Raw genomic sequence first — 17,670 nt, 5'->3', positions numbered from 1 at the left:
GCGGCAACGGTCCGCATACTACGCAGCACCTTTTTAACTGCCCAGCAAACCCGACTAACCTGACTCCACTCTAACTTTGGACTAATCGTATTCAGGTGGCTTCCTTTCTGAACTTGGAGCTGGAGGCAGAGCCGAATCAATAAAATTAAGATATACACATACTTGCAAAAGCTGCTACAACAACGACATCTTAAGTGAGAAAGTCGGAAAACTCACAGGGAATTCACGGTCAGTAACCCCCCCCCCCCTATTCCATAACCCAACAATTTAAATAAATTACAGATTCTATTGAATTACCAAAAACTCAAATTACTTATGAATTTTATTCACAGTTGCAATTTATTTAAAATCACGTTAAAAATTCATATAATTCTTGTACGCATTAAGTTTCATATCTTCGAGATAACAATTCACATTCAATTAATTAGGTCGTATATCATACTATTGAAAGCACCGATATTTTTGCTAGGCATATTGTGTAGAATTTACATACATACATATATTAATTCAATAAATAATAATATATAATACCCTGCCAACATTTGCTATCTGTTTATTGTCCAATGAGTCACTTCAATTAGATTGCACAAACGAATGCGATAGTCGCATTCTTATCCAAAAAAATAAAGCTCTCGGGAAGAACTTTTCCTCTCATTAGATACTTTTTTGAGTGTCTAATTGGACACTTCAGAAAGTTATTAAAACGATAATATCGGTGGAGCAGTGGTAAGCATGCTCGCTTTGCAATCTGAATGCCCGGGTTCGATTCCCAGGCCAGTCGACATTTTTTAATGACAAATCTTTTTTTTTAACTATAAAACATTAATATATCTAAAAACTTGATTAAAATAATAATAAATAAAAAAGAACAAAATTTCATTTTGATTTTTTTTAACTTAATTTAATTCCTTTTTATGTTATGTTTTGTTTTATTGTTGTTGTTGTGTCGTTAATCCTTTGTTTGGGTTATTTTTAACTTTTTGGTTTTTTATTATTTAATTTAATTCATTATATTTTTATAATTGTTTCAGGAATTGTCGCTTATATTAATTTTGTCATTTGAAAAATGTGATGTCGCCTGACCTGGTAATCGAACCCCGGACATTCAGATTGCAAAGCGAGCATGCTTACCATTGCACCACCTGCGTATATAACCATCTGTGTACAAAAGTCTTATTTGTTCAACTTACAACAATTCTAAAAATAAATGTAAGCTGTCTAATTTGTATCCAAATAAAGGATGGAAAATAGATATGTCTATCTAATTTCCATCCTTCATTGGGATATAAATGAGATAGCTTACATTTATTTTTAGAAACATATGTTATTGTTGTTATTTGTCTATCGTATTCTTTTCTAAATGGTGACTGGATAGGATACAAATGGGATAACAATGCAATTGTTATTGTATATTAGACAAATGTCGCATTTTTACAGAAAATTAGACACCAAAAAGATCCTCATTTATAAAATTAGATAAAACTCACTTCCAATTGCTGGCAGGGTAGGAATATATAGATACATATATAATTATGTAAGTAATAATGGGGCAGAGAGTTTTGTTTTCATATACATACATATGTACTTATATACATTAAGGACAGGATTTTGAGATTTATACGCACACGCAGAAACACATCACTATCCAACTCATGCTTAAGTAGAGTTTGGTTGTAAAGGGTCTGTTTCCGAGGAATGGACGTCAGTGGAAGGTCGACGAGAGTTGGAACGACTTGCTGGTAGCTGAGGAAAATTCCAGGCCCTTGGCGAGGTACGACCAAATATAATAAACAGCAAATTACCAAAGAAATAGAAAGCAGCAGTAATGTAGAAGACTATGCGCCACTGTAGGGGATTTGTCTGCAAATAAATTGAATGCGGTTTAGAAATTTTTCTACGAAAAAATCAATTTCACCAACTCACCTCATCCGTAACAATTAAACCCACGGTAAGAGGTGCAATAATGCTCATAATATTAGCAGCACAATTTGTAATACCCATCAAAGTACCAGCAAAATTCGGCGATAAATCAATATGATTTACTTGGAAACCCAAATAGGTGGCAGCATTTGATCCCACCGCCAATGTCAATAGGGCAATAGCCAAGGCTGTACTTTCACCGGTTGTTATATAACCCAAACCAATGAGGGCCGTCATTGGTATCCACATTCCAAGGGTGTTAAACAGTTTTCGTGAAAAAGCTAAAGGCATTACACTGTTACGATTCATAATATCGGCAATAAAAATGAAGCCATACGAAAGCAAGGTCATGGCCAAATAGGGTAATGCCGACAATGGACCATTATGACGTATATCCAAACCGAGAATATTTTTCAAAAATGTTGGAATCTCCGTTAGCAATGTCCAAAAGCCCCAGTTATTGGCACAATGGACAATAAGCAATGTCCAAAACGGTAACGAAGATAATATTCTACACCATGGCGTTTTCATTTCGGCTACTTCTAAACGACCAGCATCCGAAGGTCTTCTGCCGTTACTGGAACTTTCAATATAACGTCTTTCCTGTGGCGTTATGCTGGGATGATCTGCTGGAGTACTTGAACTACAATAATACCAAACCAGGCACCATACAAGGCCAGCTAAACCGGAAACATAAAATATACTTGGCCAACCCATCCATGAGGAAGCTATAAAACCGCTTATCGACAGCATTATAACTGTACCAAATTGTGCCCCTGAATAGCAATAACTAACGAGACGGCCGCGTTCTTCGGCTGGCGCCCATTTAGCTAGAAATGTATGCGTGGATGGGAAAATCATTCCTTGGCAAAGACCTTGAACCGAACGCAAGGCTAGGAGCAAAGGCCAGTCACCAATTTCAGCAGCAACAGGTGTTAGCATTGTCAAAATCGAACAGAACAGCACACCAAAGAAAAATGTAAATTTAGCACCATATTTATGCGATAAATAACCGCCAGGAACTTGTGTTACAACATAACCCCAAAAGAAACTGCTTAAGAGGTATGATTTTATACCTTCATCCCAATTGAATTCCTGTAAATAAAAATGAGGTTGGAAATTAAATAAATTACACGGTGCTCTTGAATCAAATTTAAATGGAAGGTGCTTAAACCTGGGAAGTTTTTGCGGATTCTGAAACTACAATGTTCATAGATGACAAAAATTAAAAAAAACTAAAATAATCGTCGGAGCGCTTTTTAAATAAATCGCGATTTAAGTTGGCATTTTTAAGGGTTTTTTAGGTTTTAACGATTTTGCTTGGAAACCACGGGACTAAAGAAAATGTTGTAGCTATGAAAATTCTCTACAAGATTGTCTTTTGTGATATCTTCGTAGTTTTTACCGTTATTGAGATATAGATTTTCAATTTAGGACAATGGATTGAGTGGCCTCCTTATAAAACAATGTTATACACAGTGCACTTTAACTAACTTTAAATGAAAACCGCTTACAGCAGAGAACTTTTTACGGATTTTGAAACAGCTATGTTTATAGATGAGAAAAATCAAAAAACAAGAAAAAATCGCTGGATGAATTTTTAAATAAATCGTGATCAAAGTTCACATTTTTAGGTTTTTTTAGGTTTTCACGATTTGGCTTGGAAACCGCAAGACCTATTGAAATGGGACTAAAGAAAATGTTGTAGCAGCGAAAATTCTGTACAAAATTGGCTGATTGATATTTTCCTAGGTTTTACCATTTTTGTGATATAGAGGTTCAGATCAAACTTTCAGATTTTTTTCATAGGTCTTCAGGATTTAGCTTTGAAACTGCAAATCCTTTCGAAATGGGACTAAAGAATAGTTTGTTGCTGTAAAAATTCTCTACAAGACTGGCTTTTGCAATTTTTTTCTTGGTTGTACCGTTTTTGAGTTATATAGGTTTAAGTTGGGAAATTGCAGTCATGACATTGTTTTATAAGGAGGCGGTCCAGAAAACATGGACCTATATCTACAATTCTCTATAGGAAAATGTTATAGCCCTACCAAAAAAATACCAAATTTGAGGCATTTTGGATAACGAAAATACACAAAATCGGGAGGTATGTTTCTATGAGGGTTATATCAAAACGTGAACCTGCACCGACAAATTTCTGGGGGATAGTTTTATTGCTCCAATGAAGACTAAATACCAAATTTCAGCCATTTCGGTGGGATAATGAGGCTAAAACCTTGCAAAATTGTACCCAGCAAAATTTGACGGAAGGGGTTCTTTGCGATGACGTGATTTCATGTCATCTTTTGCATTGGTTCAAAGGAAGTCGTGAAAGATCCGATCTTTTCATTAGGATTTGAACTAATGCAAAGGAAGTCGTGAAAGATCCGATCTTTTCATCAGCATTTGTACCCATTCCATCGATCCAATAGAGATGATGTTTGTGTTTTTATTTACACACCTGTTTATTTTCATTTTGGTATGTTCCAGTACTGCAAAAATCTACTAATTTTTACTATTTTTTCCGATAACATAAAGGAAAAATTGTTATCGTAGTAAAAATAAGTAGATTCTTGCAGTTTCTGGAACAGACCAAAGTTGTTAGAACTGTCGTCGTGATGTTGTCTTACATTTCCTGCATATCAAACAACTAAAAATTCTAAACAATTGGTATTATATGAAGTCCCAACCATCGAGCTAAAAATAGAATCGGACTGCACACATTGCTATTTTAAAAGTTCCCTTGTCTGTTCTAAATCTGACATAGAATGAAATCAATCAAATCTCGCTTCTTGGAATTTGAAAAAAAGTCCGAAACGAAAAGGAACAAGAATCTGAAAATAAAGAAGAAACTAATTTTGGAAAGAAACAATTAAAAATAAATTAATTAAGCATAAATGGTATTTTCCATAAAAAGTCTCTCCTCCCCGTTCGTTACATTTTGTTCTTAGAGATCCCTAAAGCAAGCCGGGTTGTAGATCCCTACATATTTCCGTCACTAAGCAAAAGAGTATAAATTACCAAAATGTTGTTATAAAATAACAAAATTATAAAATAAAAGTAATTTACGAAATAAAAATACTTAAAGGAGTGCATTTGGAGTCCATGTTGAAATCTGAACTGGTGATGGGAAGATAATTGAAAAAACCTATTGTAAGATGAAAGAATATCAGTTGCGGAGAACGGAGGAAGTAATCTTTTGCGTTGCAGCGGTGGTGATTACATTGCAATTTTGGTTGTAAACTTTTGAAAAACTAAACTGATAAATTAATTGTAGCTATTTCATGAATTCGTTTGAATTAATAAAGAGTTTTGTTTTTCATGAAAACCATATTTCAATACAGCATTTCCATTTTCCAAACAAGACATGAAAATTTCATGCCAAGGGGTTGGTGAAAATGACATGCCAAAGCATTGGTTAAAATGACATGTCAAATCATTGGTGGAAATGACATGCCAAAGCATTGGTGGAAATGACATGTCAACGCATTGGTTAAAATGACATGCTTAGGATCCAGAAAAGAACGTCATCTTTTGGGGTCCACGCTCATATAAAATTCATCGATGAAGATGCTAAAAAGATGACATGCTAGATCACTTGCACCCATGATTGAATGTCATCTTTGGCATCGAACATTTTGCTGGGTATGTACCGTGATGTACCGTTCGATGAAGCCTATATCAAAGCGGGAACCGATATATAATACCAAACATGTTAGGGGTAATAGAAACTTCTGTACCATTTTATAAAGCTTTATATGACGTAGGGGATGGAAGATACCAAGGAACGGTCCTGACCGGCTTTAACATGGCAAAGCCCAGGATTTATCTTAGTCCCTCTTTCATCTCAAGTGGACACTGACCTCCCCATGGTGTCACCTGGGGAACTGCCTTAAACACCCGTTAAAGGTAGTGAGCTAACATGTGCCGCGCGTTCACCCATAAGAACGTTAAAAACTTGGGTTTGGACGTCGGGTTAGTAACCCTCCCCTAGCAAAAATAGCATAATATGAAAAAACGAAAGAAAGGAAAAACAAACCCTTCTAAAGTTGACAAACCCCGCAAACGTTTTAATGACCATGATCTGTGAATCTGCACCTGGAATGTTCGCACTCTTTATAGAGAAATTGCAGTTTACGCATTGGCAGATGTACTTGAAAAATACAAGGCCGACATTACTGCCATAGAGGAAATACGATGGAACGGGAAAGGCGTCACAACAACACCTAAAGGTGACGCTCTGTATTATAGCTGCCATGACACAAAGTATGAGTTCGGTTGCGGATTTGTAGTTGTTCGGAGGTTAAAACATCTGGTTTTCAGCTTCACCCCAGTGAATGAAAGACTCGCTGCAATTCGATTAAAAGCAAAATTCTTCAACATCAGCTTTATTTGCGCTCATGCTCCCACTGAAGACAAGGACGAACACACCAAAGATATATTTTACGAGCGCTTAGAAGAAACTTATGACCGATGCCCTGCCCATGACATTAAAATTATACTAGGCGATTTTAATGCCAAAATTGGAAAGGAGAATATCTTTGGCCCAACAATCGGGAAATTCAGTCTCCACAGTGAAACATCTGACAATGGTATGAGGCTGATAGACTTTGCAGCTGCAAAAAACATGGCAGTTAGCAGTACCAGATTTAATCATCTCGATATTCATAAGGGCACCTGGCTCTCTCCAGATCAGAACACAAGAAATCAAATTAATCATGTTGTGATAGAAGGAGACATGCATCGAGAGTGTTGGATGTACGATCGTTCCGAGGCGCAAACATTGATTCGGACCACTACCTTGTTGCAGCAAAGGTACGCACTCGCTTAAACGTAGCAAACAAAGTACGAACAGACACAATACGAAAGTTAGACATCGGTAAGCTGCAATCACAACAGATAACCACAGCATATTCCACTCAACTAGCCCAATTGCTTAATCAAAGCACTCCTCATCCCGATAACATATCAGCGCAATGGCAAAGCATTGTCCACTCCATGCAAACAGCCGCAAAATCCATACTTGGACCTCCTCCAGAGACCTCCTACAAGGAATCCATGGTATGATCAGGAGTGTCGTGCTGCTACCGAAGAGAAAAATGCGGCATATAGGGCTACTTTACAATCAGTAGCAACGCGTAGCGCACAAGAGAAGTATCGGGAGAAAAGGAGAGAGGAGAAACGTCTTTTCCACAGGAAAAAGAGAGAGATGGAAACGCGGGAGTGTGAACAAATCGAGATGTGCAGGACACAGAATGAAGTCCGAAAATTCTACCAAAGAGTGAAACATCAAACTGATGGCTTTGGAACTGGCACATCCTTCTGTAGAGACAAGCAAGGCAATCTGGTAACTGATACAGATAGTGTGATAACGATATGGAAAGAACATTTTTCCAAACTGTTGGTATCCAATAGTAGCGAAGTCGAGGAAGATACCACAGATCCAATCCCAGAAGATGGTATTGAATGAGGTTAAGACAGCAATAAACCGACTGAAGAATAATAAGACAGCAGGAGCTGATGGCCTACCATCCGAGCTGTTTAAAACCGGAGGCGAAACGCTGATAAGGTGTATGCATCAGCTAGTTAGCTCCATCTGGTAGGAAGAACGCGTACCCGACGATTGGAACCGGAGCATCCTGTGTCCCGTCCATAAGAAAAGAGATAAGACTTTAGCTCCAACTATAGGGCCATAAGTCTTCTCCCTATCGGCTACAAGATAGTGTCCGGGATATTGTGCGATCGACTAATACCCAATGCGGCTTTAGACCTGGCAAGTCCACCATCGACCAGATATCGAGATCGGACCAACTGTTGAAGTTGGTTCCTATAATTTTGGGGTAGTAAAAGACTTCATATACCTCGGCACCGCCGAAAACATAAAAAACGACATCAGTTGTGAAATAAAAAGAAGAATTGTATTGGCCAACAGATGCTACTTTGGCTTAAGTAAGCACTTTAAAAACAAAGCCACAAGTCGTCAAACAAAAATAACGCTTTACAAAACAATGATACTACCCGTGCTGATGTATGGTTCCGAAGCCTGGGTACTTGCGCAAGCAGATAAGGCAAAGCTAGGCGTGTTTGAGAGAAAAATTCTTCGAAAGTTTCTACGGACCAATCTGCGTTGACGGTGAATATCGACTTCGCATGAACCACGAGCTGTATCTGCTATACAACGACATCAATATAGTTAAACGTGTCAAGATGCAGCGATTGTGTTGGCTAGGCCATATCATAAGAATGAGCGAAGATGAACCCGCTAAAAAGGCGTATAAATACGGACCGCTTGGCGGGGCACGCAGAATTGGCAGGCCAAGGAATAGATGGCGCAAACAAGTGGATGAAGAGAAGAAAAGACGCGGGATTCCAGAGTGCGAAGCAACAAATGGAGAGAAATGGAGATCTTTTTTTAGTTCGGCCTATGGAACAAATGTTCTGTAATGGGCCAGCTAAGTAAGTAAGTATCTTAAAAATTGCGAGCTCTACGTTGGCTTCAACAGACAAACGGACGGACATCTTATAATAGAGCACAATTTTTATATTAAAGGTTACGTAGAGTCATTACAGTAATCCTATTAGTATTTGTTCTAAAAGAATTACTGTAATGAAAATTAAAAGCGCTGACAAAATAACTATAATATAATAAGCAATCATATGGCGTCCTAGGTAATGACCACAGGATTACAACACCGAGCCAAGCAACTTGATAGCTACTACGAGGATAAAAGTTAATACACACAGATTACCAGACATCATCATTGTGTCACCTGGTGAGATAAATGACGTGTCATGGCATCGCTTTTCTTAAACCACCTTCCCATAATCGTCTCCGTCAATTGACAGCCCGACTTTATAACATCAGACATATCCGTTTCGAGAGTTTCTGATCTAGATTCTGATCAGATGTGCAAGTTTTCAGAGTTTTTCCCAAGTGCCCCAAAACCGTGGAACGTTAGAGAACTTACTCTTAAAGTCTAGTAGACGGGCACAATTTGAAAAAGTGAAGCAATACACTAAAGGTACATGATTGAGTAAATTCTGGGAAACCGTTAAATCACTTTCGAATCCCTGAAAGGAGGATGATAAAAAACAGCTGCTTTCAAGGGCGGGACAAAGACAGATCCGAAGCGAAGGTGCGCATATTTTAACCAAAGGTTCATAGAGATGCATGAGAGTGGTAGTTGGAAAATGAGTGTTCTATGCCGTATAAGAGCACACCCGCTCGATGAGAATCACCATAACCCAATATACATAGATCTGTTTATTTAAAAAACCTCATCAATATATCGATAGCCACCCATATTATACTGAAACAAGCATGCCTGCAGAGACATATAGTACAGGCTGATGTTTCTTCTGTTGCCAGTAGCGAAGATTCTTCCCCCATAATTAAAAGTTTTTTCCAGTTGCCCAACATCAATATGGATTCCGGATAATATATCGTTCGAGGACTTAAACAGTACAGGCTTTGGCCCGAAAGCGTATACTCGTTCATATTTCTAAATATCAGTTTCTGCTTTTAACTACAAGTGCAAATATATCGCACCTGCATCTGATTTGTTTACAAAACAAGCAAAAAAGTATCAAATAAAAAAGTTTGCTGACAGAGATATATCCTCAGCTTGTGCAAATTGAAACCTTCATCTATGGACAGATCGAATACGAGGTATACACCAAAATCCTTTTCTCCAAAAATTATGTAGTTAGGGTTTTTAAGAATTTTGGATTAAAGCACAAAAGTGTTGCGGAGGTGAAGAAATGAATGGATCACATTGACTATTTTGGAAGTGGATCTTGTTGTTGGAGTTATACCTTTTGATAGATATCGCAGCCACCAGCCATTACAGTTGGTCACCGTATAATTTAGAGCTTTTGGACCATTACATGGGGACGCATAGGGTTGCCACGAAAAAAATAATATTGTTGTAAACAGGACCAAAAAAGTATATTCGGTAAAAATTTACAAAGGACCATCGAACAGACATTAAACTACACCTAAACAAAAAGAGAGGTACGCTAAGGAGTATACGACCCATTTTCCAGCTTAAAATATTTGGAAAAAATATTTCAAGATCCATTTTAGCGAATATTTTGGAAGTTTTGTAAGTGAGGTACCAGAAGAAGTGGACTGATAAGCATCATCTTCGTATTGTGTCTAAGATACGAACAAGTAATACGATATGCAATGGGCCAACGCAGTATCTGTTTCGAGAGTTGCCGTGCGCACCAGCAACCATACACGGTAACCATACGGGTTATTTTACAGCTTTCGGGTAATTTTTTTTTTTCAAGAAGTATGAACTTGTCCCTCAAAGAGCTTATACCATCGTAATAGGGGCCTCGAGTACAACAAGAAAAATCAAAACGATTAGAAAGGCAGGTCTTAAACTGCACTTTTCCGAAATTTTGTGTGAAAGGTTACCGGAGAAGAAGGCCAATATAGCACTGTGCAAAATTTTTAAGGTAATCTTGTGCAAACAATTTGAGCTTAGGATTTTTTGAAAGTACAGACCCAAGCGACAAAAACCCTAATTGGGTTTTGTTGTGTCAGATCCAACTTGGATTTTATGGCCCCATTTGAACATGGTTAAATATTGATTTTTTTTAAATAAATTCTGGGCTACATCTCTGAAAACTATGTGAATCTTCATTTGACCTCTAAAGCAAATTTATAGATAAGGGCAGAATTGCTGAGAACTTTATTTGAAAGATTTTTACAAAGTTTTAGATGGATCAACTCCCAATAGTTAAACTGACCAGAATTTCAGCAATTATGTAAAATTTTCTATATTTTATCGATTTTGATGCCCTAGATGGAGTTTTTTCTTATGTGATCTGTTTAAAAGATAAGTTTAACTAGTTTAGGGCTACAATATTGCCAAAGACAGCAAGGTCAACTTCCTAATCGTTTCTGAAATAAAGGCCCGATAAATGCAAAAAACTGTAGTTTTAGCCCGGTATAGATGAGGCCATAAAATCCTGCTACTAGGGTTTTTGTAGCCTCAGTATGTACTTTCAAAAAATGCATACTAGATAGAAGTTGTTTGAATTTTCAGTGTTGCCATATTCGAATCAGATTTATGTCTGGTAGAAATATTACGATGAATCTCGAGGATTATCGTGTGCACCATTTTAGTGAAAATTGTTGAACTTAAGTAGGGGAGATACCCGAATGAGTAGACCGATATGGCCCCTCCACGAGAGTTATCGTGCCAGCCAGACTGACGGACGGATATGCTTAAATAGACTCCAAATTGTCAGACAGATTTCGTCCAAACATAAAACATAGTTGGGGTCTAAAACCATTATTTCGATAAGATTTTACTAGCCTGAAGGCTGAGCGTAAAAAATAGGAGTAAGGTAAGTTAGTTTGGTAGGTCCACTTCCAGCCTTCCAGCCTCTTCTAAAAGCAGATTTTTGAAACCAGTTTGTTCCATTTTTTTCAAATCTAGCCTTGGAAAGGGAAATAGGTGACAAAAACCAATCCTGAGAAACCAGGTTACACAAGGTTATTTTAATAACATTGGAAAGGTCACAGACTTAGAAATCTGAACACGATTAGATACTACCAAATTCAGCGAAATCAAGGGTATTTGGTTCCAAAGCTTTGCTGAATTAGGATCCTGCATGTGACATGAGTAGGAAAAGCAACAGCGTCAGGCACTTTATTCCTTCCTGAAGGTAATTCGCTGGCAAGAATTGAGGACCTAAGTCAAGGCTCATGTACTGTACATATGAAATTGTGGTTCTGCGGCGGTGTAGTCTGGCTTAAAAGGCATTTGAAAATAATGCTATCATTCTCCAGTTAAAGGAAAGTGGCTGCTTCGATGGGATGTAACCACAGATCCACTGGAGTTAGATGAGTAGGTTTGGCAGGGGAGTAGAAAAGGTGTTTTGTGTCTTGCGGGCCCATGCCGCTTACTGGGTAGATAGAGGTCTTGCACGGCGCGATGGATTTCCGCCCAATAAGAATTTAGGCGACTACTTAGGACTTTATTCACACTATGCTTATGGCCTTAGCAGTTGCATCCGTGTGAAAGCTATTTAAACCCGCTTGATATGCCTATTGATCTAGGGATTCTCTCCTATATTGTTGGACCTCCCTCTCTAGAGCATGAATATAATTCCTGTAGTGGAATTCTGTAACTAATTTTTTGAGTTACCGACAAAATTCAGTAAAAATAAAACGCAAAATTAAGACTGAAAAGTATCAAAAAAAAATTGACAACACTGTTGCTATCGGTATAACTTAGCGACGACTTTATTTTGGTTGTTAACTAACCGAAAAATTTAGCTAATTATCGAAATTATTAGCATTTTAATTTTACCGATTATTGTCGATAACTCGAAAAATGTGTTACAGAATTCCACTACTGATATGCCTGCATGTATCGGGGCCAGCCAGCAGATGGTGATTGGGATGGCTCTCACGGTAGCACCCAATCAAGTACTGCAACGAAAGCATCTAATTGTTTTGCTTTACTGGAAGAATCTTTGCCTCCTCATGTAGATGGTCCACTGAAGACTTGAGAAGGCACCCTGTTACTGTTCTGAGGGCGGCATTCTGACAGGTTTGAATCTTTTTCCAATTCGTACCACATAATCACGGGGACCAAACTGGATCCGCATAGCTTACCGCGTTAGCAGATAGCTGGGGAGTGCGAGCACGACTTGAAAGTAGTGTCAAATGTGACCCCTAAAAAATATTGCTCATTTCTCCAAGTGTACATAGGGCGATATTGATTCTGATTACTTATGGCCGCACATGCTATTTGAACTTTTCCGCTCACACATACTCCCAATCGAAATACAATTGATTTTCCTTATACCATTTGTTTTTTGTCTTCAGGTTGTCCTCAATGGACCATTAGATCTCCGGGTGACGTCGTTGTCATATTGGGAGCTACAAAAACAGGAACAAATTAAATACTCTACCAGCTGACGGAAAAAAACTGATTCTTTTTAAACTGTAAGTTTTTTTTATATATTTATATTTTTGTAATCAGGACATAAAGATCTACCTGTGCTAAACATTTTCCGCCAGCTGGTAGGGTATTCAATTTATGCCTCCGGGTGACGTCGTTGTCATATTGGGAGCTACAGAAACATAAATTAAAGCCCTGATGAAGTGGTTCGCACATAGTGGTACACATAGTTTCCATATTTTCAGGATGAACTCATTGTACCATCAGATCTTGAAATGAAATAGCTTGGGAGCTAAGTAAAATAAGTTTAATCCCTTGGTTGACAAAGTGAAATCATTTTTGACAATGACACTATATACATACATATCAAAATTCGCCCCAGATTTGCGTTTAACGAGTGGATGAGTAATTAAAAAGATAACAAGCGTATGATGACCAAGTAAAGTACCATTATCGCAACTTTTTGAATTATGACTTTTCTTAGTGACGCCATAAAACCACAACAACTAATAGCAAATTATCAATATTTAATCCCTTCGCGCTATGCTTATTATAAATAAATGTCCACCATGTCAAATCAAATTTACACAATTGTTTTATCTGCATATCGACCAAATAAACCATATGGAAGGCAATCAATAATCATTCTATAATTGGACGAATTCATAAAATGTTATTTTAACATACCTCAAAGTCAGGATTTGTGGCATTTCTATCAGTCATAGCCACAATCGCCACAGAGAGATTCACTCGCAATGCATAGGCCACAGCCAATCCACAAAATGCCAATATACATTGGATATGACGCACACCAAAACGAGGACCTTGAATTATTATTATTGCACCCATTGCACCCAATAAAGACAAAGAAAGTTCAGAAGTTTGAATTACATTTGAAATTAATCATATTTTAACAATTTTTACAAAACTCACCTTGTGCACCATTTATCTGTTGATATCCATTGTGCTGCTGCAGACAATCACACCAAAATACCATATTTAATCAAGTGTTCCTTGGAACTGCTTGCTCCACTTCAAAACAACAAAAACGAAACACAAAGCAAACACAAGTAGTTCAGGGTAAATTATTAATTCTTCTGTGGGTTCACTTAGCACATTTTTGTTAAAATTATCTATGTATTTTGTATTAACAATAAAGAAGATAATCGGAATTTGTAGACTCGAAAATATTATTGATGACGCGAAAGTAGTAAATAATAAAAGACAACACAAAAACACCATCTAAAGTGGGAGTGAGAACGACGCTAACAAGTGTTTGTGTGTAATCGACATTGCTTTGTTGTCAAACAAATAATCAGCTGTTACGAGTGTAGAGTCTACACAAACATTGTAGAGTTTTTTACTACGTAAAATACATGCACGCAGTTTAAGTACTTTCTTAGACAACTTTGCAAGTAACAGTTTGGAATTTTAAAAACCTCACAGGAAACAAAATTTTTAATAACTACTACTATAAATTAAATAAAGAAGGAGTAATATTAGCTGTGTTCCTTTACTTACCTGAGGTTACCATTTCTTACCATTTTTAACCTGTAAAGTGTTCCCTTACTTTTAATAGCATACAATTTATATGATAGCAGTTTACCACTTTTACCATTTTCTGCCACTGTTACCATTTTTAAAAGTAAAGGAACAGACCGATTATAATATAGGTTCTGTTGCAAAAAAATTAGCCATAATTATCCAAAAATATACTGTTAGCTCAACTGATTGTTTGAAGACATAGGAGAAACAAAAAAACATTAAAATAAGTTTTCAATTTTTTTAATCGGCCTTTTTGATCTATAATGCAAATGAAAAAGGAAAGCCGACGATTCGAACCCACACACCCACCACTGTTGTTGTAAAAAACAAAACAAAAATGCATTTGAAAGAAGAAAAGTTCGAGGACAGCGAAGCCGCTCCACATCCGATATGTCTGAAGAGGCTTTACCAAAGGCGAAACATGCATGTCACATAGTGGTGGGTGTGTGGGTTCGAATCGTCGGCTTTCCTTTTTCATTTGCATTATAGATCACAAAAATGCATTTGAAAGAAGAAAAGTTCGAGGACAGCGAAGCCGCTCCACATCCGATATGTCTGAAGAGCCTTTACCAAAGGCGAAACATGCATGTCACATAGTGGTGGGTGTGTGGGTTCGAATCGCCGGCTTTCCTTTTAACTACCGTTAAAGACTACTCTAATATGGGGCAAGCCTGGCTAAAACGCATGGTAGAACAAAGAAGGTAAAGTAAGTACTACAACAAATACAACTCAAGAACAACCACATAGAAATTAGTTTTTGTTTGTAATGTTAGTGTCACCGATATATGCAAACAAAACACAATGCTAAAACGCCTGTTACGAGGGCAGTTCGGAAAATTCTTAGCCTAGCACAAAAAGCGCGGTATAAATAGAAAAAGTTAAGTGTTTTGGGAAACTTCCATCTCTGTTATGAGCAAATTTAAATTTTGTTTCGATCTGGCAACTCCTTCATATAGAAACAGGTGTTCAAAAAAGACGCATCCGCAATTTTTTTACAATGGACAAATTAGAAATGCGTGCTGTCATTAAATATTTACATAAAAAAGGTTTATCGGGACAAGAAATTCATAATGGTATGTGGTCTGTTCCTTTACTTCTGAAAATGGCAAAACCGGCAAAAGTAGTAATAGTTGAAAACTGCTGCCATATGAACTGTATGGTGTCTAAAGTAAAGGAACGCTTTTCGAGTAAAAAGTGGTAAAACTTGAAGATTCTTGAACGTAAAGGAACAGAGCTATGGTGAATGTGTTAGGTGAAAGTGCTTCTTCATATCCAACAGTAAAAAATTGGGTTGCTGAATTTAAACGTGGTCGTACAAGCATTGAAGATGAACCACGTAGTGGACGTCCAAAAACAGCAGCAACAACAGAAATTGTAGCCAAAGTGCATGATATGGTATTAAATGATCGACGAATAAAAGTGCGTGAAATTGCTAATATAATGGACATCTCAAATGATCGAGTCCATGAAGATGGGTGCCGCATTTGTTAACAGTCGATCAAAAACGCATAAGAATGAACATTTCTCAAGCTTGTTTGGATCGTTTTAAGCGAAATAAAATGGATTTTAAGCGTCGTTTCATAACTGTTGATGAGACATGGAGAGACAAAAGAACAATCCAAACAATGGACTGAAGCTGGAGGAAGTGCCCCAAAGAAGGCAAAAACAATTCAATCGGCTGGTAAGGTTATGGCAACGGTTTTTTGGGACTTCAAAGGTATTTTATTGATTGACTATCTGCAAAAGGGTAAAACAATAAATTCAGAGTACTATTGCAACCTTTTGGATCAATTAAATGTACAAATTCGAGAAAAACGTCCTGGCTTACAACACAAAAAAATAATTTTTCATCAAGACAACGCACCAGCGCACAAGAGTGTTTTAACAATGGCTAAAATCAACGAATTAAAATACGAGTTGCTTGACCACCCACCTTATTCTCCTGATTTAGCTGCCAGTGACTTTTACTTGTTCCCAAATCTAAAAAAATTCCTTGCTGGCAAGCGTTTTACCTCAAATGAAGATGCAATTACAGTTGTAAACCACTATATATATTGAAGTTTCAGGAGATTATACTGAAAAATAAAAATATTTTTGAAAAACTAACTATTCTCTTTCATTGATAGGCTAAGAAGTTTCCGAACCGCCCTCGTAGACTATACACTTATAACATGTTTAAGAGCATTATCTCGATTTCTTTGACATATATTGTATGAAAATGACAACTTATATACCAGGACTTTCCATATATCATTAAACTTTTTGTACGTACTCTAGTCATATCCGTTAATGATTTTTCATATTCGTTTGTTGGAAAAGAACTTCAAAATCTAGAAATTTCCAGCCCAATTGCCTACAAAGGACACTAATTACGATCATGCGAAAATTACTTCAGGATCATCATTCTTTCGGTCGGAATCAATGACAGAACTATTGAAAACGATAGAGAACCAATTATTCCACCATTCTGATTACTAAAATGGCATAAAAAGCCAACAATTTGGTAATTATTAATCGATTGTTGGGGCGCATCATTTTAAATGCACAAATTTTAAAATATCAATTTTTAGCTTTTCGGCAATATTTTCGTATAACGGAACTGTAAATAAAATATTTTTGTTTACCATCTTAAAGACAACTCTTCAACCTACAAAATTATTTTTTGATTTGTTAACAAATCACAACTCTTTTCGAAGTTACCAACATTTACGTTTTTAAGTTCAGGGGCAGGATTCTTGTTCTATTAAAATTTGAAATGAAAAATATTTCCTTTATACAAGGTGACGCAAAAGTAAACTTCCGATGTTTATACCCTCAGCCTTTAGGCTAAGGAGGGTATATACACTTTGATACGATGAAAATGTGCCTCATCGAAATAATGGTTTTAGACCCCAAGTATGTTTGGACGAAATGTGTTTCAGACAATTTGTAGTCGATCTACCCATGTCCGTCCGTCTGTCTGTCTGTCTGTCCTGCTGGCTGGAGCGCACGATAACTCTCGAACGGATGAACCGATTCGGTTGAAATTTTGGCTTTCGTAATATTTTGCCCAAACTTAGTTTAAGTTCGAAGATGAGCTACATCGGTCCACTCCTTCCGGTACCTCCCCCACAAGAGTTCGAAAATGTTCGGAAAATTTGTGCGCACGATAACTCTTGAAGGGAGTGACCGATTTAGTCCATACTTTGTATAGCGTAAACTTTCTACCAGAGTAATATGAGGTTTCAATATGGTCTCAATAGGTCTACTCCTTCGAGTACCTCCCACACAAAATTTCGGA

General features: G+C 37.2%; 1 protein-coding gene across 1 annotated transcript; it reads right to left on the bottom strand.

The window, feature by feature from the left end:
* Positions 1 to 288: 288 nt before the first annotated feature.
* LOC141405897 (putative inorganic phosphate cotransporter) lies at positions 289 to 14,162 on the bottom strand. Its single transcript, XM_073990767.1, has 4 exons — positions 13,779 to 14,162; positions 13,533 to 13,669; positions 1,924 to 3,015; positions 289 to 1,860 (listed from the first exon to the last, which is right to left on the bottom strand). The coding sequence occupies exons 1-4, from the start codon at positions 13,840 to 13,842 to the stop codon at positions 1,657 to 1,659; spliced, it is 1,497 nt and encodes a 498-aa protein (XP_073846868.1). The 5' UTR covers positions 13,843 to 14,162; the 3' UTR covers positions 289 to 1,656.
* Positions 14,163 to 17,670: the final 3,508 nt, after the last annotated feature.

This window comes from Musca autumnalis, unplaced genomic scaffold (genome assembly GCF_047663935.1).
Source record: "Musca autumnalis isolate F117 unplaced genomic scaffold, ASM4766393v1 scaffold_5, whole genome shotgun sequence".
Taxonomy (NCBI): domain Eukaryota; kingdom Metazoa; phylum Arthropoda; class Insecta; order Diptera; family Muscidae; genus Musca; species Musca autumnalis.
The sequence above is the reverse complement of the archived record's forward strand: the minus strand, read 5'-3'. Positions and strand labels throughout refer to the sequence as shown.

Coding starts and splice junctions, on each gene's coding strand:
- LOC141405897 (XM_073990767.1), bottom strand. CDS start 13,842: ATGGTATTTTGGTGTGATTGTCTGCAGCAGCACAATGGATATCAACAG. Junction 13,670..13,778: donor ACAGATAAATGGTGCACAAG/GTGAGTTTTGTA, acceptor TAATAATTCAAG/GTCCTCGTTTTGGTGTGCGT. Junction 1,861..1,923: donor GTTTAATTGTTACGGATGAG/GTGAGTTGGTGA, acceptor ATTTATTTGCAG/ACAAATCCCCTACAGTGGCG.